Here is a 22,323-nt window from a genome sequence, read left to right on the forward strand (position 1 = left end):
AATTATCCGATGATTTACTACAGGCATTTCACAGAGATGACAAAGGAAAGAAGGGATGTTGATTTTTCATTGAATTTACTTGGTGCTTGCAGGCGATCTTATATATTTATGTCTGTTTTTATAGAAATGGCTTTGAATACATGCTGCAGGCAAAACAATTTTCAATCTCAAGATGTTTTCTTTGTTTTGTTTCTAAGCTCATCACTTCCTGGGAATATGTTCATTGTGGAGTGATGAGTTAAAAACCATCTTAGGCGAATCCTACATGTGGCGGTGGAGGGACCAAGACACAAGACAGCCATGGCACCGGGATGTCAAATGTAAAAAGACTGATTTTTTTTAACCTTTTAAGACCCGAACTCTTTCATGGCATGCATTTTTAATTCCTCTTTGCTATTTGGGCTGATTGGGACCTGATGAATGTAAAAACATTGAATTATCTTTTTACCTTATGTAGTTTCTGAGAAGAGGCTATCAGGCCCTTGTAGAGCAAGATTTAGTATTGTGGTCTACGTCCTAGGAGGTTAAATATAATTCTATTGTAGTTTTTCAACCTGACCTTAGATTGGGACAGACTACAGCCCTATGAACAAAGACTTCTGGAGCATTTGAACAAACGATTTCCTCCTAACATTCTCCTTGGCAATTATTCGCTGCTTTCCAATCAAAGAAGCAGATATTTTCTAACACAGTTGCTCATCTTATGTACTAATAATTTAGCCAAGAGAGTTTAATGTCCTTTCTAGCCTTGGAAAAGCTCCCTCTTCAGTACTCTGTTGGATTGGATTGGCAGCAGCAAAGATCTCAAAACTTCTGTGAATAAAATTGAAACTACATCTGCACGACTAGGAGCTACCAGGGGCAAGTTTGAACGTACATTAGTTTTCCTAATTTGGTTAAAATGTCCCTTTAAAACACGAGGAGCAAGCTGTGTTTAGAGCCACCTCTTATTACTTACATATATTAGGATTTTTAATTAAGTAGGCAAAATGTTAGGTGCGCATGAACGGCGATATTCATCAATCAGTCATTAATGAGCAGCGCTTCTGCAACAGAACTCCAAGGTGTAGCTGTTGAGAGGTCGGATGCATCACCGTAAAGTCTCTGTACGGGCTGGGGAGGGGGGAAGGGGAGGGGAGGGAGGGCTGATGCAGGGGGGTTAGCCAGTTAAATGGAAGAAGGGAAGGTGGAGCTGCAGAGCTGTACATACCCCTGAAACAACAGGCAGCTGAATGAGACTCAGCTGGGCATGCAAGTCCTCCCGCTTGGCCACTTCCTATTAGCGGAAGTGATCGGTGCAGCCGGACAGGAGAGGGAGGCACACACAGGAAAAGAGGCACGGAGGTGAGAGGTTGAATCACAGCAGCAGACGAGAGCAGAAGGAGAAGGTTAGAGAAGATTCAGCCTGTTGGAACATTTGCACTTTACCATGCGACAGAACATATCAAAGCAACTGTCCTGGATCGCAGTGTGCAGTCGTGAGCCGTACACGTGCACTTCAGCGGTCTGAAAGCTCAAGGAGTCAGGACTGCAGGACAGAGGTGATGCACAGCCATGTTTTATCCACCGGGCAGCCCGCTGATGTTTTGTGTGATGAAATCATTTCCTCACAAAGCAGATATGAAAATGATCCTAATATAAGCATGAGTCCTCCGGACTCGAGACTGTGCAGTAGAGACCAGCACGGAAACATTCCTCTGTATCTGGCCCATACGGTGCATGTTTGTGCTTTGGTGTCAAATGCATGTTTATTGTCACAGTGAGAAGTGCAATAAAAAGAAAGAAGCACTTTTCCCTCTCTTCTGTTAAAAGTTCTCTCTAAGGTGATCTGGTTGCATTCTCTGCAGCGGATATTGGATTCTATCAAACAGACACATGGGCAAAACTTGACAAAAGGACACAATGGAGAGGGTGGACACTGGTAAAGAGCAGGAAGATAATGAGTATGGTGATGTGAGGGGTAAAGGAAGGAGTTAAGATAACAAAAAATGATATGCATGATAAGATTTCCCTTCTGTCTTTAATTCCAAAGCAATATGGACATTTGAAGTACTCCACTTCTTTGTATGTGGCTGTATGTGTGTGTGTGTGACTTGGCACCAACGGCGTACATGTCTCCTGGCTTTGCTCACATCATTCAAGTGCCCGTTACCTAGCAACCCTGACGCAGGGAAAGTTTGGCTGACTAAAAATAAACTTAGTGTTTGCAGAAAAGGATGTAAAGCTGAAAAAACGAAGGTAGGGAGAATTACGCCGGGAGCTCTGCAGTAATACAGGAGGGCAGAGGGGGAATAGAAGAGCATAAAGGTTTCCTCATACAGCTGTAGGCTGTGCATAGTACTGTATGAGCCTGCAGTTGTTTTTCTACTCTGTGTTTCTATTCTACTTCAGTAAACATTTATTCACATTTCCAAAATGACATTAGCGCAAACACAAATCTGACTTCTATCTTCATGTTAGAAAATATAATCACTTATTTACAGTATTAGGCTTACATGACATTAGTTAATGACCAAAACATTCAACATATGCTGCAGTCTTATAGTTACTAACATAAATGGATATAGCATCTGTTTATGGGAACATTTTTAAAAAATGTAAACGCAAATCCTGAAGTAGTATGATCTTTTAAATTACCTTTCATCAGTCTATCTAGACAGTTTTCTTAACTCATCAGTAAGGGTATAGAGTTTGTCGTCAAATGTTGTTTTTATGTGAGTATATATATTTTTATAAAACTGTTTTTGTCTCCATCAATCCCTGAGAGATTGCTGCATATTTCGCAATGCTAGCTTCTACCTGCTGTTCACCAGGTAGAAGCTAACGTTGTGTGTCGTTTGTAGTTAGCTGCTTTCTTTGAATGCTCCAATGACTCATAAGTCACTGTTAAGTAGATTGATAAACAAAACCATTCCTCTGAAAAAAAAAACTTTTGGATAGCAGTGCAGAAGATGTAATTGTTTATTCCGCTGGGAAAGCAAAGGCTAGCTAGCCTGGCTAGCAAAAGTAATGCTAACTCGCACTAGCGCTTTTCTTCCACTTCAGTGTTTTTTTTTACATGGGCACAGCTGTGGTGACAATAAATAACTACAATGCTTAATCTAACAGAAAATAGCAGCACTCTGGCCACAAAACTTAACTGGAGGGCTAACAATTCTGCCAGTAAGCGTTTCCACGAAACACTCCAAGAACCTTCGCTAACTAGCACATTGTGGTTTGTATTTCCAACAAGGCTGAAAGCCCCAGAAAATATTTTGTGTACTCCAGTAGGCAACTAAAGTTCAGACAAGATCAAATTATCAAGAACAACCTTGACTTTGGTGTTGTCCTATCAGTTGCTCCAGCCTTACTAGTACTGACAGTACATCCTACAGGCAAACTGAACGTCAGTTAATTTAGACCACTGTTCCACTAGAAAAGCAGCTAGAGGATCCTCAGAAGGTTCTTGCACTTGGGAAAATCTCCTATAGTTGATTGATATGATGTTAAAACGCTAACTTTGGAAGTGCAAAAATATAGATGGATTAATGCATCATTCCCAATCTGACTTTAAGAAGCCAACACAAATTCATTTACTTTATTCTTGGCCTCCAACCGGAGCTTTCATCCGAAGCAGTTTGGGTGATTTGCACCCAAACCTCTGTGGAATTCCATTTGCCATAATACTGCGTTTGATATTTTGATAGCAGATGAGTGCAATAGAAAAAGCAGCCCATTCCAATTAATCCATATTTTATGAGCCTGTCAACCTTTCTTGCTGCTACCTACCATCTATTCTCTGTCCTCTCAGCCGGAGAGCTAAAGAGTGTCAGAGATCAAAGCACAGGTGTTGTCACCCTTTAAAAGCTGAGAGAGAGAGAGGAGGAGACAAGCAGCTAGGTGGGGATAGACTGGATACTTGTGTGATTTACTCTCACCCTCTATTTCTTTCTCTGACTCACTCGATCTGTCTCAAATAAAGCATTGGCTGAAACCTGAAGAGTGGTCTCTCAATGAGTTTGAGCTGTTTTCTTCCTGGGGCCCTGTGACTGTTTCCCCCAGCTGCCTCTAGCTCTTATCTGAGCTCACAAACACAGCACCATGGCAGACAACATATCACCTTTGTTTTATGACAATAAACAATTCGCAATAAGCAGGGGGAAGATTCGGAAAGGGGGCGAGAACATATCCGAGCATGAAACTTAAAACAGGGGGATTTGGGTGATGTGGGCTGATGCACAGTCTGGTCTAGCGGACATAGTTTTCTTATGATGTACTTTATGGCGCTGGCAAATAAGCAGAACAATAATGAGGATGACTGCTGAGATAGTGGGAAAGCGTAGGAGGTGAAGTGGCTGACAGCAAAGAAAAGAAAGAAAGGGAGATGAATACGAAGGGGAGACAGGAAAAATGAAATACTGCATTGCTATACGTAACCCTGTGTCCTCACATAACCCGCTGCAACGAGTGCAAGAAAAGGTAAGTTTTGTTAGTGCTTATACAGTTAGTTCTTTGTTGAGGTATGTGGTCCTGCACTGAAAAATATGAAGCATGAAAGCAAAGGCTTCAAAATACCTACATAAAAAATACAATGCTGAAAAAAAAGTAAAGGAACACTTTGAAAACACATCAGATCTCAGTGGGGAACAAAATCATGCTGGTTATCTATACTGATAAGGTCTGGGCAATGTATGAAAGGATGCCACATTATTTGATGGCAATGGAAATTATCATTCTGCAGAGGGCTTAATTCAAAGACACCCTAAAAATCAAAGTGAAAAAAATATGATGCAGCAGGCTAGCCCATTCTGCTGAAGCTTCAGTGCAGCAACTCAGTAGTTTTTATGGCCTACCAAGTCCTTGGAAGTCTCCTCCCAGATCTGATCCTGGACTGTTTGTGGTGAAGCCTGGTGGTGTCACATGGACTGAAATATAATGTCCCAAAGGTGAGCGTGGAGAACTGCCTGCATACTCACATGAGGCCAAGCTATGTTGTGCACCAGGAGGAACCCAGAACCCACTGCATCAGAATCTGAGAATGGGTCCAAAGTTTTCATCCCGATACCTGATGCTAGTCAGGGTGACATTGCCTAACCTGAAGAGGCCTGTGCATCTCTCCATGGATTTGCCTCACTAGACCATCACTGATCCACGAACCAAATCAGTCATGCTGAATGATTTATAGGCAGCATAACGTTCTCCAAACTTCTTTTCCAGACTCTTTCACATTATTCAGTGTGCTCAGAGGGAACTGCTCTCATCTGTGAAAAGCACAGGGCTCTAGTGGTGGACCTGCCAATCCTGGTATTCTATGGCAAATGCCAATCAGGATCCATGGTGCCTGAGCAGTGATTACACAGCCCACTAGAGGATGGCAGGCCCTCAGGCCATCTTCATGAAGTCTGTTCCGGATTGTTTGGTCAGAGACATTCACCCCAGTGTCCTGCTGGAGCTCTGGCAGTGCTCATCCTGTTCCTCCTTGCACAAAGGAGCAGATACCAGTCCTGCTAATGGGTTAAGGACCTTCCACAGCGCTGTCCAGCTCTCCTGGAGTAACTACCTGTCTCCTGGAGTCTCCTCCATCATCTCGAGACTGTGCAGGGAAACACAGCAAACCTTCTGGCATAGGCACGTATTGATGTGCCACCCTAGATTACATGTGCAACCTCTATAGGGTCCAGGTATCACACTGACCCTGGCCAAACTAGTGAAGAAAAAACAGTCAAAAAATATGGGAAGGGAAAAAATTGTCAGAGGCCTTAATCTGTAAAACCATTCCGGTTTTGGGGGTCGTCTCATTGTTGCCCCTCTAGTACACCCTCTCTGCTACTTAACTGACCAGATCAATGTCCCAGAAGTTTAACTGACTAAAAAGTGTTCCTTTATTTTTTTTTCTTGTGCTGTGTAGATAAAGATATAAACAAATACAGATCTGACAGCAAGATACATCAAATCATCAAGAGCTTTAAAAGAGAAACAATCTGACAAGATACTAAGGCCCAATAATTTAACTTCAATTTAGTTGTACCTCTGCCTGAAACCCTTCAACCAAGATGGCAACAAGCAAGTTGAAGAGGACGTAGTTGCCAAAGGTCATGAGCGCGATGAAGTAGAGCGCAGCTACGGGAGAGGTGGAGGCCATGCCGTTATATAACACCTTGTTCCAGTCCTCCTGTGTTAGGATCTGCAGAGAAAGTAAAAGAGAGGCGCTTATAGGTAAAAGTAATGTTGAGCAGTTCTTCAAGTGTGAGGTTTAAGTCTTCATCGGTCCTGATAATGCTTCATACTTCACGCCCCTACCAAGATCAGTGCACTTCAGCTCAGCATGTTTTGACAAATCTTGCTGACAAACAAACATTTTTTCCCCCTGTACTGCAGTTTTGCAAGAACTTAATTATTAATCCTCTAAGGTATATGCTGTCATTGGTGATAACACTAACTATATTTAGCTGGGAGGTGAAATGGCTTTTCTGAGAAAAATTAATTGAACACTTGTTAACACATGTCAGTCAGAAAGGTTATTTCATTTCTTCCCTGATTGTGTAGACCTGAGAGATCAGTTTACTTAAACAAACGTTACATATTCTGATCGCCTAGGATTGGAGTTACAGCTGATTTAGAGGGTTAATCAGATACTTATTTAAGCCTTTTTTTAAAAAAACAACAACATATTGGGCCTCATGGGGAGACTGTAGCATGCAGTAAATGGTAACTGGTAAAGATTAGAAAATTGAAACCTGTTTGCTGTAGCTGGATTGTTTCTATACTGCTGGCAAAAATATTGGACTTTTTCCAGTCTTTGTAAGGCTGTAAAAGGTTTTCATCATAAATCCTTAGTTTCTTTCTTTATTTGTATTGTTTTATCTTTTTTCTTTATCTTTGCCTCCTTGTTCTCTCTGTCCCTCTCATTGCTTTTTTTTTCTCGTGACTCTCTCTTCCTGTTTCCTGTTTTATTTTGAAGGTTCGCTCCCTGTGTGGTTATTGACGTTGGTGTCTCATTGACCTTCCTTCCTGACTACCCTTCTCTAAATACACTTAAATCTTTGGTTAATCAGAAAAAAAAAACATATTTTGAAAATACTAGCAGTATTTTCTCAATCCTACTTGAGACTGCATTCAGCCTTTCTCTGATTAGGACCCAAGAACATGTTCATACGACTACTAATAGCCCTTTTTTACTAGTACCTACTCAGCTTCATGTGTGTAAATAGAGTCCTTAACCAGTGTCACTGTACCAGCACCAAAGAACACCTTGTGAGATTTCACAGCTTGACAGAGCAGCAATATTTCATTATGAGAATATGCCGATTTTAAGTAACTGTGATTTCTTTTTTCTCCCCTATCTATGTTTTTTAAACTCCTGGTCATAGTAACATAGCACAGTTAAAAAAATGCAATAGATGCTCATTCTTGCCATTAATCAAAGCTCAAAGGCCCACCTGCTAACAGCAGAGCTTTTAGCTGCACTAGAAGGAGCGGTTTTAACAAAATCTCTGCATCTTTATTCAGTGAAGTGCGGCAGTACGACAATTTAGCAAGTTGTGTGCTGAAGGATAACGTTTCAGTTTAGAAAAACACAACATTAAAATGTAAACTTTCATCACTCTGTTCAACAGATTGAAGCAGTGAAGATACACTTGAGCTCTCCATGGGAACGGACACATCAGTACAACAGTCTGTACAGAGAAACATGCTGACATCTTGCACCCGGTCAGGTGAATAATAAATGGTTACTATATTGAGAGTGATATATGCTGGACCCCCACAGTTACGGTTAATTCATGAATCTAAGGTGACATAATGGAAAGCACAAGCCTACATAACCTATAGAAGATAGCCAGAAATGGGAAATTAGATGACTGGAAGAAAATGATGAAGACAGAAAAGGTCTAGGAAGGCGATAGGGGAAGGGGTTGATAGATTTTATTTATTCAGGAGGAGGAAGAGGTCTTTCAGGCTCTGAACAGGGGCATGTTCAGTCATCACCAATGACTCAAGGAGATCTTACTGGAGGTTAGTTGCTCGAGGGACCACTCTGACAGGTACAGTTAGATTAAACAGGAAGCTGATGAACATGCATACTGTAATTTCTTCATGCTGCTTATTTTTTATTGTTTCAAGACTGTGACTGGAGCAACTGTGGGGATCAAACAAGCCTGGAACACCACTAAACAGCACCGGGGAAGCGGGGGAAGAGAAGACAAGAGAAGAGGGCATGTGCTCACCTGGAAGACAGTCACTATGGCCCAGAGAAGAGAGTCAAAGTTCTTCCTGTCTGGTAGAGTGTCTCCGTCTCTCTCTGACCCAAACTTACAACCAAAAAGATGCATCCCCAGGATACTGACCCAGGAGGGAGGGAGGGAGGAGGGGACAGGAAAAAACAAACAGGAAAAGGAGGGATAAATGTTTACACCACAGCAAACCCTTAGATACCACACAAATAAACAGAAATTATTTGTTGAAAAGACATGTTTACCCATTATTATTGCTGCCTGTGAAAAAAAGAAGAAAAAAGTGGAGGATAAACAGAGCTACAGTCATACAAAAGCTTAAATAAAACTATATACTGACCTGAGAAAGTTGCAGAGGTGATATTACATACTGAGTCTTGCCCCTGATTGGGTAGCATTCACTTTATTACCCTATCTCTTGACCAACAATGGTAATGGAAGTGCTTTCACTGAATTCAGCACCATGGAGAGTGACACAATCCACAACAATGACACCTCATGTATTTATTTATTTTTTTCAGAAGATTGCTCACATGCTGACTGATTTCCTCTGCTTTGGAACTTTAAGGAGTAGTTTAAGAGACATTTACAAGCATAAGACGATAGCTACACCTGTGTGTATGCACCTTTAACTTGGGATTAGCTTAGTTTAGCATAGCACCCCATCACTTCACAGTAGAGCAGTGCTCCACATTAAACACTTTTTGCCTCACTCAGAACCTCTAATTATTATTCCTCTTCCACTTTCAGCTTTCCAGCACAGCTGTTAAAATCCTTTCATGAATTTCTTTTAACATATCTAAATGTATTCAGAGCCAGGCTAGCTGGTTGCTCCTGCCTCCACTTTTTATGTTAACAGTTTGATTACCAATCATGGCATACAGAATAGATTTGGGATATCCATTATGTAGGATTATCTTTTTGATCATGGACAGTTTTTCCCTGGAATATTCTCATGTTGAGAAAATGTAAATAATTCATTTAATGCTGACACATGGGGGAGCAACGTTTGCAAAAGCAGTCATAGTTTTTGTCGACTCCCTTTTTGAAGGGAAAAAAAAATAAAGGAATAAATGTTTCTACTACAGAGCAGAAACTATTCACAGCACTTCACTTGTTCCATATGCTGTCATGTTATAGCCATGTTCCAAATGGATTAAATTCATTTTCTGCCTTAAAAATCTACACAAAATGCCCCATAATGGCAATGTGAAAAAACATCTGCTTGGAGGAAACCAAGCACCGCTCATGACCTGCTTAATACCAATGCAATGAAGCATGGTGGTGGCAGCATCATGCAAGGGATGTGAATGCTTATGCACATGTTATATTTTTGTTTTTATTTTTAATAAATCCGCAAGAATTTCAAGCAAACTATTTTTATTTTGTCATTATGTGGTATTGTGTGCAGAATTTTAAGGTAAAAAAATAAATTTAATCAATTTTGGAAAAAGGCTGTAGCATGACAACATTTGGAACGAGCAACTCCAAACATATACCCAGACTCATAAAGCTCCAGCCACACGAAGAACTGTAGTAAAGAGTAAATAGTATAGTAGCGCATATACAGTGACACAGCTAAATATGGGTAGACTGGCACAGCGAAGCAAAGGCATCTCTATGAAAGACAGAGGGGATAAAGACAAAGAAAGCTAAGCTACATGTAACAACTGAGCGGGGGTGTTATTATTATGAAGCAGCAGTGAGTCGGCACCGCAGTCTGCCTTTTATTCAGGAACAGACACTGAAGCTCAACTGGAGCTGAGGGATCAATGAACAGGCCTCCGCTGCGTCAACTTGGCAAGCCTTCACTCAAATCAAGAGCTGTTTATCTATGCATATACAAGGCCCTTGGAACTTTGTGTGTTTGTGCGTGCGTGCCTGTGTACTGAAACGTCTTTGTGCACGCGTGTATGTGAGGGCACAAATCTCAATAAGCTGCTGAAATGAAGCAGCAAATTCTTCGGATACACACAGAGACATGCTCCTTTAGTCGTAATGCTTCCTTTTAAATAAAAGTGGGTCTGAAATACACAGAGAAGCATTTAGTGTCTTATTTAACAATTGAGTGGTTTTTTTGGACTCAGCCACAAAGTCTAACCAGCCAGAAAGATGGAATGCTGATTGAAAGAGGGAACCACTTTAGTCTTTTCACCCCGATTAAATCATCTTACTGTTCCTGTCGCTCTCAACACTACTTGCTTCTCACGCAAAAGTTATCGTGTACTGATTTACCAGTTTACCTTCATTCATCGCCTTTGTTCTTTTCAGTTCCACGGTCAGTGATTGAAACACTTTTCTTCCCCTTTTGATGTTATTCTTCCATTAGAATTGAGAAATAGAGTGGTGCCTACCTCCCCTACTGTTTAAACAAGTGGAAGACTGAAACATAAATATTTTTTCAGCCTGACTCACTCACTCTCCCCCTAAGAATACCTGAAGATGAAGATGAAGAGCATGAGGAGCATGCAGAAAGTGGCCACGTTGTCCATGGTCTTCATGAGCACCACCAGCTGTCTCTGCAAGGCCGGCATGAAGCGGACCAGTTTGAGGACGCGCATCAGCCGGAAAGTCCTCAGCACCGACAAACCCCCGCCCTGCTGTCCCACGATCTCCCACACGCTGTCCGGAGAAAAGACAAAAACACATTTATAATTCACGTAAGGTCCAAATTCCAGTGAACTGTCTTCAAGTCAGGCGAGCAAAAACCCAATTTTTCACTTTCTCTAAACACTGCGGGTTCCCAGATGTGGTCCTGACCACACTGACACAAATTATGGTCTAGCACTGCACAATCATTTTCTACAAAGAATAACATTTTCAGTAAGTTATGAAATGGTGAAAATGTGCTGCTTTTTTAATGCTTTAAAAATGATTTTTTTTTTTAAGTCAAGTACTGCTATTTGATCAAACAATGAAAGTATTTATTCTTCTGGCCACTTTGGATCAGGAGAGAAACCTGTAAACAAACACTTAACAATAAACATAAGGATAGCATAACATTATAGCGATCGTGGCTCAAAAGTTGGGAGTTCGCCTTGTAATCGGAAGGTTGCCGGTTCGAGCCCCGGCTTGGACAGTTTTGGTCGTTGTGTCCTTGGGCAAGACACTTCACCCGTTGCCTACTGGTGGTGGTCAGAGGTCCCGGTGGCGCCAGTGTTCGGCAGCCTCGCCTCTTTCAGTGCGCCCTAGGGTGGCTGTGGCTACAATGTAGCTTGCCATCACCAGTGTGTGAATGGGTGGATGACTGGATGTGTAAAGCGCTTTGGGGTCCTTAGGGACTAGTTAAGCGCTATACAAATACAGGCCATTTACCATTACACAAATGTAGTACTTCCTACACCCTCTATCCTTTCAGCTCCCTTGCCTTAACAGCACTGTCCATTTCCATTAGTGTGAAAAATGAGAAAACTGTAGAAAATATCGTAGCTTTATCCTCCTGAACTGATTTGAAATTTATGTGTGAAAATGCCTTTAAACACAAGCTCTGTCTCCTTTTAGCTCAGTTTTGGTCTCCACCTCCAGGTGAAGGAAAAATCAGGTTTGATGCACCACTATAAGATTACCAGACACTATTCAGTACCTTTGCCTAACTCCTGTTTAGTGTTGTACATAAAATTAATTCAATTAAATTCAGTTTAATTTTATTTATAAAGCACCATATCACAACAACAGTCACCTCAAGGTGCTTTATATTGTAAGGTAAAAACCCTACAACAATACAGACTAACCCCAACAATCAGACGAACTTGCATAAACAAGCACTTGGTGACAGTGGGAAGGAAGAACTCCCTTTTGGCTTATTTTCCTCAAAGTCCTAAATATGGTATTACTGAGAAATATAAAAAATCTTCACAGACAGTGCTTTTTAAATGTATTAGATTTTCTACTAATGTCTTTATTTTTTGATACATAAGAAATTGTTTTATATTTAATTTTATTTAATGTTGTGATACACAGTTTTATATATAAAAGTATTAAGTGATAATTGCGTGCTGGAGGACTAAGGTTACCCAATACAAAGTGGGTTTGTGTAAAAAAACAAAAACAGAAAAGAAAAATAAATCTGGATTAATATATCCAAAGAACTACCACACTACATTCATAACCTGCAGCTGGACTAGACACACCGAGGCCTGATGACAAACAATCCCGTTCAAGCAATTCATCATTTTTCAGAACTATCAAACTGCCAGAACTACAAGCACACTAGTATTCTCTTTTTCTTTTTTTAAAAAAGAAGGTTTTTCTCTCCATTTCAGCTTTAAAAAAAAAATTAAAATAATAAATGCACTTTTACGTGACTGAAAACAAACCTTTTCTGAAATAAACTTTCTGATTTCTTTCTCCCAGGGATAAAGGAATTCAGAATGAATGTTTCGATATGAAGACAGGGCCGAAACTGAGAGATTGGGAAACAATAATAAAGCCAAAACAACCTCATCTCTCCAGACTAGCAACTGGATCACATCACTGATTACGTTCCCTTCTCCAACATGTCGAAACTAAGTAAGAAATCTCCTGTTTAGTTCTTACACTGGCGCACACACCACAACAACTGCGAAGGTAAAAGGAAAACACTGAAAAGACCTTTTTTTTCTATTCAATTCATGTAGCACCAATTCACAACAATGGTGCTTTTTTATTGACAGGTAAGTGCCTTAAAATATTTGAGAGAAAATTCTAATTCTCATTATTGCACTCCCCCCTATGGACAGCAGCTGGCGCCAGTGGGAAAGAAGAACTCCCTTTTAACAGGAAGAGACGTCTGGAAATATCAGGCTCCGGGAAGGGCAGCCATTTGTGCCCACTCAGTTGCAGAGTGGTCAGGTAAAGGAAGAAGAAATTTACCTTTCATCTGAATTTTGCCACAATGCACCCAGATGACCCTGAAACCCTCTTTTAGGACAATGTAGCAAAAGTGAAAAGTTACCAAACACAAAAAAGAACACAAAAAGATAGACCCAAAGGTCAACTGGGTCTTGATCTAGGCAGAGATCTTTTGACAGAGACAAACACGAACTGTGGTCTCTAACAGGAAATCCTGAAGAGACAAGGTCAGGTTTCAGTGGGTTGAATTGTGCTACATACCAAATCACTGATCCAAAGCATGCACTTTATAAACACAGCATAGGTGATAAAAATGCAGTTTTTTGAATGGCCAGGTCAACGTCAGGAGTTGCTCCTGCAAAACCTTGGAAGAGAAGTTTGTGATATGGCTGCAAAATTCCATCACAATGATGTCAGGGACTCTTTTTCCTTTCTTTTTTTTACTTCAACGAACATTATTTGAAGGCTGTGCATTTCAGTCGGTCAGGTTGCGTTTTGTATTTTATTACATTTTGTTTGAAGATCTGACACCTTGTGAGATCTGCACAAAAATAGAAGAATTCATGTGGGAGTTGAATTCGTTTTCACTGCACTGAACAGGGTTTGTGTTCCCAGTGGCATCCTTTTAAATATAGAAACCAAGTGCAGAAAAGGATACGTGCTTTATTTTAGGGCATTCCTGTTGCTAGAGAGCGAGTCCTCACCTGATGACCACAATTATGCCGTCAAAGATATTGTAGGGGTTTTTGATGTAGCCAAAGGGCCCGTACACCAAAACCTTCAGCAGCATCTCCAAAGAAAACAGGCTGGTGAATACGATGTTGCTGATCTCCAAAGCATTGGTCAGCTCCTCAGGCTGAAGAGACAGAAAGACAAACAGGGCAGTAATTAATGTGTTATTACAGAGGAAGCAGCTCAGGATAACCTGAAAATGATCAGAAGTTGACTGTATGACTACAGAATAAACATCTGCTGTATCACATGAGTAAAAGGCAATATGCCGAAGACTAAATGCAACTAAAATATGACAAATTGGTCACAGTTTCTGTCTCTCACACACACATTACACCATATATATCATAAATGCATGTATGTACAGTGTCTTTCTCTTGCACTGGGGCAAGCACACCGATTGGAGTGCTGACATGCAACGTCTGCTCAAAGCTCATCAGAGAAATGGACTGCTGCTCACATTTCGATCAATCAAATGGTGTGTGTGTGTGTGTCTGTAAGCATCTGAGCGCAGAGGGGAAAACAGGCAATGAGAACAAGCAGACAGACAAGGGAAAGAGCTTGCGAGCCAAAGATAAAAGGCGCGGCACATCCAAATGTGACGCTTTATGTAAATCAGACTTCTATAGCGGGTATCAGTAATTATTGGCGGGAAGAAAAGAGGCGGAATGATGTTGTGTGTCTGTGGCCTGTGCAGCAACCCAGACAGGCTTCATGAGGCCTTTCATCTCCATGCAATAAACAGTTTACACAGCTCAAAACGTGGTGTCACACACACACACACACAAATCTGTAGCACGGACAGGATAGAAGGTGTTGAAGGCCCAAAATGGGTTTTTACGTTTTCTATCATAAGTGTATGTGTCTCAATATCCCACTGTGAGTGTGTGTGTGTGGGTATAAATAGAGTCATCGTCCCAGCAGAAACATAATCCCCCGGCTGAACCAGGAGGTAATGCAATGTAATGTAAACAGTGTGTGTCATTAAGGCCCGTCCTGGTGGGCTGTCACTAATCACTACACACCATGACTGTTTAAGCAGCGATTACACAACACTAGCAAGGATACACAGAGAAAAGGAGACAGAGATTAGCATCACCAGTTGAATAACAGATCCACGTGCTGAATCGTGGCACCAGTTTGTCTAGAGCCCTTAAGCAGCAAAGTCAATCGGTTACTTAGAAATACGCTCACTGCTGGTATTGTTACACTGCTTTCATGTCAAACTATGGGAAAGACAAGAATTCACCTCCTCCAGTGTCCAGAACTTGGAGAGATCAACTTTGAATGGGTCTGTAACGACCTGGTTCGATCCTTGGCCATTTCATCCTGTTTTTAAGTCTCGCAAAGGGAATCGCAACGCTCATGGTAAACTAGGCTACAGACACTTCTTGTTTAGACTAGTATGGAGATGCTGTACTGAGGGCATGTGTAGGGATCGGTTTTGCCTTAGAACAGGGGTAGGCAACTCCAGGCCTCGAGTGCCGATACCTGCAGGTATTAGATGTGTCCATGATGTGTCCAAATGGCTAAATTACCTCCTCAACATGTCTTGAAGTTCTCCAGAGGCCCGGAGAAAACCTGCAGGACACCAGTACTCAAGGCCTGGAGTTGCCTACCCCTGCCTTAGAAGATGGACCAGGTTAAATGCCAGTTGGAAGTTTGGTGGTTCAATCCCTGGCTCCTCCAATCTTATGCCAGAGTAGATACAGAACCACAGGTTAGTTCGTCAGTGTGTGTGTGTGTGTGTGTGTGTGTGTGTGTGTGTGTGTTAATCCTAGGCAGAAAGTCCTTAGATGTAAAAAACAAAAGGTGTCAGGCAGAGTTGAAAAGTGCGATATATAGCACTTATATGTAGGTGGAACTATAGGAGGAGAACTTCTGGTCAAAACCAGAAGAAAATTCAATTCAATTTAATTTTATATTGTAGCCAAAACACAACAACAGTCAGGCTAAGAGCAGTTTATACTGTAAGATAAAGAACCTACAATAAGAGAGTGAAAACGTCAACAATCAGATGATGCCAATGTGAGCAAGGACCTGGTGACAGAAAGAAACCTCCCACAGAACGAGGCTCAGGGAAGGGCCAACCGGTTGGGTATAATCTGTGAATCTCTGAGCGTCTGTACTGATGCATTATTAAAATGGCAGTAAAAACCAACACAATCGTACACTCGAGTCTTCAATCTGATTGCTGCAATAGGAGCAAAAGCTGCAAGGTTACAAAAATTTTGCCCTGATATGAGACTGCAGAGAGCAATTCTGAATATTTCCTGAATACGGGCACAGAGCGTAGATTTTAGTGGTGTTTTACTATAAGGTTGGAGATTGTAACCAACTGAATTCCTGCTCATTACCTTTCCTTCACAAACAAGTAGTTCAACTTTCAGTACACTGCCAGACGTGTACACGGGTGCAAAAGATCATAATTATGAGCGCCCATTTAAAACAGTTAAACCAGAAAGGCCAGAATTTCAGCCTACCCTTAAGTCACTATTTTATTTGCTAAAATAAAAGCGCAAAAAGTACACAGCAGCAGCATGCTGACAAAGGAACTGCTAAAAAAAACTTCTTAAATCTTAGAGATGAATCGCGTTACTCACTGGGCGCATGTCTGAGTCGTGAAACAAAACAAGTCAAAAGCAACCACCATCAACAGAAAACTTCAATAAAGGGTGTTGACAGCTTGTTTGAGTTTCAACAAGTACACACTTACAAGTTGTTGCTTGGTATTAAGTCATTTTTCCCACAAGACCCTGAATTTAACAATAGGCCCGGAGGCAAATATCAGTCCAACAACACCAAGTGCTGATGTTGCACCATAACTCAGAGCTTGAACTTTCAGACTGTGCTTGTTATAATTAGCATTTTTAAAATAGGTTGTAATGGCTTTTGAGAATTGTAAGGAAATAATGCACAAGTTTTACTGACTTCAGCTGATAATATCAGCATTGACTGTTGGTAGATTAGAGTTAGAGGTAAACGTAAAGCAGTTTATATTCAACCAGTTGAGCTGTGGGTGCAAACAGACTTCCTGTTCTTAATATCAGCACTAGTGCTTTTTTAGTTTCCCCAGAGACTTGAAATCTATGTTTCTGGCACTCCAACTGTCCAAGGTTACTTTGTGTCATGTAGTATGTGAAGTAGTACTGTTGTTTGTATGTCTGATGTGCTAAATAAAAATTTGAATGACCAATTTGTCTTCCTGGAGAAGCACGGAAAAATTAAGAACACGGAAGTGCCATTGCCAGAAGGTTTTCTTGTTTCCCAGCACAGTGTCAGATGCATGGAGGAGACACATGTAGACAGGCAAATACCCTAGCAGAGCTGGACAGGGCCGTAGAAGGTCCTTAACCCATCAGCAGGACTGGTATCTGCTCCTTTGCGCAAGGAGAACAGGATGAGCACTGCCAGAGCCCTTCGAAATGACCTCCAGCACCACACTGGTCACAGTGGTGCCCATTTGGCAGGTCTACAACTGGTGCCCTGTGCTTTTCACAGATGGGAGCAGGTTCCCTCCTTGAACGCGTGAAAGAGTTTGGAGAAGCCGTGGAGAAGGTTCTATTGCCTGTAACATTATCTTATCCAACTAATAAAGTCACGTCAATGTTCAGTAAATGAAAGTGAGAAAGTAAGAACGTGTGCAACTTGTAAAAGTCAGCAACTGCCAGAGTTATTCCAAGCAACCAGTGTGGCTTCAGTGTTTGATTTCCTGTGCTTTGCAATTTGAGAATAGGTCAACGAATTGTCATATTTAGGTTTTTGTGCATTGTACCCTTTCACTCGTTATGCATTTTAGGTTAAGCACCAGCATGTAACACAGCTGTGTATTACACTACACGGTAGAGAACATGTACAGAGGAGAGAGCCACATTGTTAAAAAAAGAATAATTTGCCGACAGTCTGCGGCGCAGCTCCTATCAGTGAACCCTGCTTCCTGAAAAACAAGCTTTCCCCCGTTTTATCTCACCTCTTTGTCTTTGTGTCTCCTGTGTCTGATTCTGTGTTCACAGACACAGATCAATCTGTTCTTTTGATCCCGTTGCTTTATTGTGTCCATTCATTTGTACAGGGACGAGTGTGGCGGCGGCAAATCCTTCATATTCGTGCACGAGCGCGCACAGATACACGATTAAGGAAAGTTCAAGGGGGTAAACAAATGCGGGGGCACTTAGATGTTTGTGTTTTCTCTCAGATGAATGCCCTCACACACAGTTATGCAGAAGCACACACACACACACACACACACACACACACTCAGTGCAGTGTGCAAAGAGGCGTCTCCAAAGTTACATTAATAGCCATGTGCACGCACACATCCACAGGCCACACACATAAATCCACACAGTGGAGCTCTACTCCCACACTCCTAACAATGTACGCACACATTTCTGCACAGACTCACACTTATAGCCATGCATGCAGACACACACATCCAGCTGTATAATAGATGTGGTTGATAAGCCAGAACAAGAAGTACACTTTTTATGAGGTGAGACTTGGACTGCAGACATCTGGGCCTTGAGACCGAGGTTCAGGTCATTATTTTTCCCCCACTGTTTCTGCTCTGCTATTGTTTCAGCTTGTATATTAGACATTCCTCAGACATCATGCAAGATTACTGCAAGAGAATGAGACCATAAAAGAGTTTCTCACACACAGAAGTGCGCATAGGAGCACACAAGAGGCAAAGAGGGAGAAAGATACGCCAACGAAACAACATATGCATACACATACGCTAGTGTCACAGAAGCCTCACAGCCATTAACTTATCAAACGGGAAAAATTTCTTAATTGACTAATGGCCAGTGAGGTGTACGTGCTACCTAGAGAGAGATTAATGCGTCCACATGCACGACCGTGTAAGCGAGAAAGACACTCTTGCTTTTCTAATTGCTTCCTTCGATGGCTGTTTCCTGGGTAATGAGGCTGCGGGAGCATTAGGAGGTAAAGTGTGTTAGATGAGGAATAGCGTTATCTGGTTAGCACTAATGTAATGCCACCTAATCTGATGTGATCTAATCTAAACGGGATGCTGTGCTCCGCGGCGCTCCAGACTGTCAATGATGCAGCGCCATGTCCGGTGTGTGTGCGGCGCGCGTGTGTTAGTTTAATCAAGTGGTTTTCATGGGCTTGCTACAGAAGAGGGCATTTCAAGTATGAAACGGACAATGATACACTCACTACTGGGGTTAGAGGTGATTTAATAACGATGAGGAGGATACAGTATCTCCTCATCATTGCCTTGTCTGAGATGATTTAATGATTAGGAAGTCTATAGCAGCCACTTAACAATAATTATGAAATGAAATAATGATGCGGAATGTAATTTGGCTTTTGTTGGCCATACTGATACTACGATGGCCCTGAAACGCATTGCAACTTGAAAAAATGCCAGTAAATAGAAACACAAAACAAAACGAAATGCCACAAAAGCCCTTCCCCCCCTTGACACAACAAAGACAACGTTGTTTCTGGTGCTTTGCAGTGCAACCATTGGAAGTCTTCTTGCTAACTTGATTTAGGTTTGCAACCCATCAAGATTTAACTCAACATCCATTGACGTCAAAGAAACAGGTTAACAACATGGAACAATATGGGCTGTCCTTGGTGTTTTTAAAGCATTATATGCACTTTTCTTCTTCTCTTTGCTGTGACACTACAGCAGGGGTGTCCAGTCCTTCAGAGCTACTGTCCTGCAGCTTTTAAATGCATCCCTACTCCAACACAGTTAAATCAAATGGTTGGATTACCTCGTCAGCATGCCATGAAGTTTGGCAAATACCTGAAAACAAGCCATTCATTTGATTCAGGTGCGTTGGAACAAGGATGTGTCTTAAAGCTGCAGGACAGTAGCTCTTGAGGACTGGAGCTGGACACACCTGCACTATAGGATTCCCTTTTTTGTCTTTTTTTCTGCTGTTCTGAGATAGTACACTCCAGTCCTTCTAAGTTTCAGCTCCCGAAGCAGTAGTAGGCTACAGATACATGGTACAACATTGGTCCCAGCCTTATTGAGCCTATGCAATGTTGAAAATGTAAAGTGACAAACTTTTGAATTATTTCTTCTCAACTTGCTACTTTGGGCATCCAAACACAGAAGTGTAGAAAGTAAGTAAGTAAAAGACTGCACTCACGATATGTGTGAAGAGCTGCAGCAATATAGCTTTGCTGTTCCCTCTGTGCCACACATAAGGTAACAGTGTTATGGTAGGTTTTTAGTGCTATACATGAAACTGCAACTCCCTCTTTGACCTTGAGCCTGGCTAAAGCCTTGCCTTTTCAACTCTGTTGTCGTCACGAAACCCGCAATGCGCAAAAACCACAGCACTCCAATCATTATTGTTTTATGTTGTGCCAACCATGAACTGACAAGTCGCATTAACATTCTTATTGATGGGGTGAATTCAAACAGAAGGACTATTTGAAGTTAGCTTAGGAAGTTGCTATAGTCATTTTTGGCTTATTGTACCTTTGGTTTTGGTGCCTTCATGGATCCGTCGTGGCAACAGTGTGACCAGTCTCACTCCCAACTTTTCATTTTTGAATTCTTGGTCAGGTTCCCTTGTATTCATGCTGCATGCACTTTCTACTCATGAGCTTCATTTTAGCAGTGTGCAGAGTTAATGTTGTGAATAAGAATATTTTAGACCAAGCTGTGATGTTTCCAAAAGCTTAATGAAATTGTTTTAGTAGCTCAACCCGATCGAAGAAGGAAAACTAAGAACCTGTGTGCTTTAACTGGATGCAAACTTTTTCTGACAACACTGGCTTGGCCAATGTACAAATTAAAATTTAGGCTTGACAATGGGAGTAAAGCTAAGCTAATTGGCTACCTGCTGTAGCTTAATATTTACTGAACAGATATTATAGTGGTCATGCTTATTTTTCATTATATCAAAAGATCATATTTCGTACTGATGCAATAAATCTGGTGTTCAACAAGGCTCAATTAATATAATGGTTTCTTTAGTAAGTTCTCTAAACAACAATGTCACCTTGTTATTATGGCATCTGACATATTCTGTCATAATAAACAATATAAGTCAAATGAAGTTTTACTCCCGGTCTTAAGAAAACTTAAGAAATTTCAGTACCAATAAAGTTCTTTTGGACAAAGGCTAACCATGATTCCTTGGAGTGATAATAGTTAAGAGATGGAACTGGACTTGTTGTATTGATAAGGTTTCAGGAAAATTCTTTAAAAAATTGGTGATAATTTCGATAAATAGCACGTAGAGTCATGTGAAAAAGAAAGCTTTCACAGGACCCTAGGCAGTCCTGTGAAAAAAGAAGTAATGCCTCCGTTAAGAGCCTAAATCATAGCCATGTGCTGCTAAACAAATACACTCGATTAACTAATTATCAGCAAGTGTGACCATCTCTATAAAAGCAGAAGTTTTGGCAGTTTGCTTGTATGGAGCGTTCAGGTGTGTGTTAACACAATGCCACAATCATCCCAAGAGTGAGCAGCCCAGCAAATTCACCACTAGGTTAATCCGTGTAACACTCTGAGATGCAGTTTCTGTTTCTTGTTTGTTTTTTGTTTAATTTTTTTGGGGGGCGTGGGACTTCACAGGTCTCAGTTAGCATGTTAAATGTTCAACTTAATGACAGTACAATTAGAAAAAGGCCGGCTTGTTTGTTTGTCTCTAAAAACAACACGGCGGCAAAGCTTACATTTGCAAAATTGCATCTGAGCAAACCACAAGACATCTGGAACAATGTCCTTTGGACAGATGAGACCAAAGTAGAGATGGTTAATCATAAAGCACAGCACCACATTTGGCCAAAACAAACACAGCTTATTCAATACAGTTCACTTCCATTTTTTTTCTGTAGTGCCAATTCAAAATAACAGTCACCTCAATGTGTTTTATATTGTAAGCTGAAGACCCTGCAATAAAGAAGAAGGAATGAAGAAAGAAAACAGCAACTATCAGATGGCAGCATATGAACAAGCACCTGGCAACAGTGGGAAGAAAGAACTCCCTTTTAACAGGAAGATGCAGAGTGGTGTCATCTGATTACCTGGTCCAGCCCTAACCATAAGCTTTATGAAAAAGGAAAGTATGACCTAATCTGAAAGTAGAAATGGTGTCTGTCTCCCAAATCCAAACCGGGAGTTGCTTTTGTAGAGGAGGGCCCTAAGATGGGGCCACAATACTCAAGACCTTGTATGTAATATTAGGAAATACACCAACTGTGTTTGTATTGATATTACATACAATACCAACTGTCAAGTATGGTGGTGCTTGTTTTGCAGCCTCAAAAACTGGGCATCTTCCAGACATTGAGTAGATTGTTCACTCCTGCGTATACCAAAGTGTTTTAAAGTCAAATGTAAGGCTATCTGTTCAGAAGCTGAAGCGTGGCCCAAAATGGGTTATACAAATCTACAAGAAAAGAAAAGAATCAAGTTATTGCAATGGCTCAGCTGGTGTGCATCCTTTAACCCGATTACAATGCTGATATAACCTTGGGAGAGCTGCGCATAAATGAATGTCTGCAAACCTCAGTGAACTAAAACAATGTTCTAAAGAATAGTGGC

The 22,323-nt window shown here is 41.2% G+C and overlaps 1 protein-coding gene across 13 annotated transcripts in view; it reads right to left on the reverse strand.

Annotated features, from left to right (window-relative positions):
* The window catches only part of cacna1g (calcium channel, voltage-dependent, T type, alpha 1G subunit), a 316,565-nt gene that overhangs the window by 99,155 nt on the left and 195,087 nt on the right, over positions 1–22,323 (reverse strand). For 10 of the 13 annotated variants that reach the window (XM_019362823.2, XM_019362824.2, XM_005448008.4 and 7 more), the window contains exons 11-15: positions 13,745–13,896; positions 10,647–10,832; positions 8,205–8,319; positions 6,008–6,163; positions 1,211–1,276 (exon numbers count right to left, since the gene is read on the reverse strand). In XM_019362823.2, the coding sequence (XP_019218368.1) occupies positions 1,211–1,276; positions 6,008–6,163; positions 8,205–8,319; positions 10,647–10,832; positions 13,745–13,896 (675 nt within the window). The remainder of the gene's footprint in view (positions 1–1,210; positions 1,277–6,007; positions 6,164–8,204; positions 8,320–10,646; positions 10,833–13,744; positions 13,897–22,323) is intronic. The other 3 variants (XM_025909653.1, XM_013273535.3, XM_019362827.2) reach the window with 1 other exon arrangement.

Source organism: Oreochromis niloticus, linkage group LG8 (genome assembly GCF_001858045.2).
Source record: "Oreochromis niloticus isolate F11D_XX linkage group LG8, O_niloticus_UMD_NMBU, whole genome shotgun sequence".
Classification (NCBI taxonomy): Eukaryota; Metazoa; Chordata; class Actinopteri; order Cichliformes; family Cichlidae; genus Oreochromis; species Oreochromis niloticus.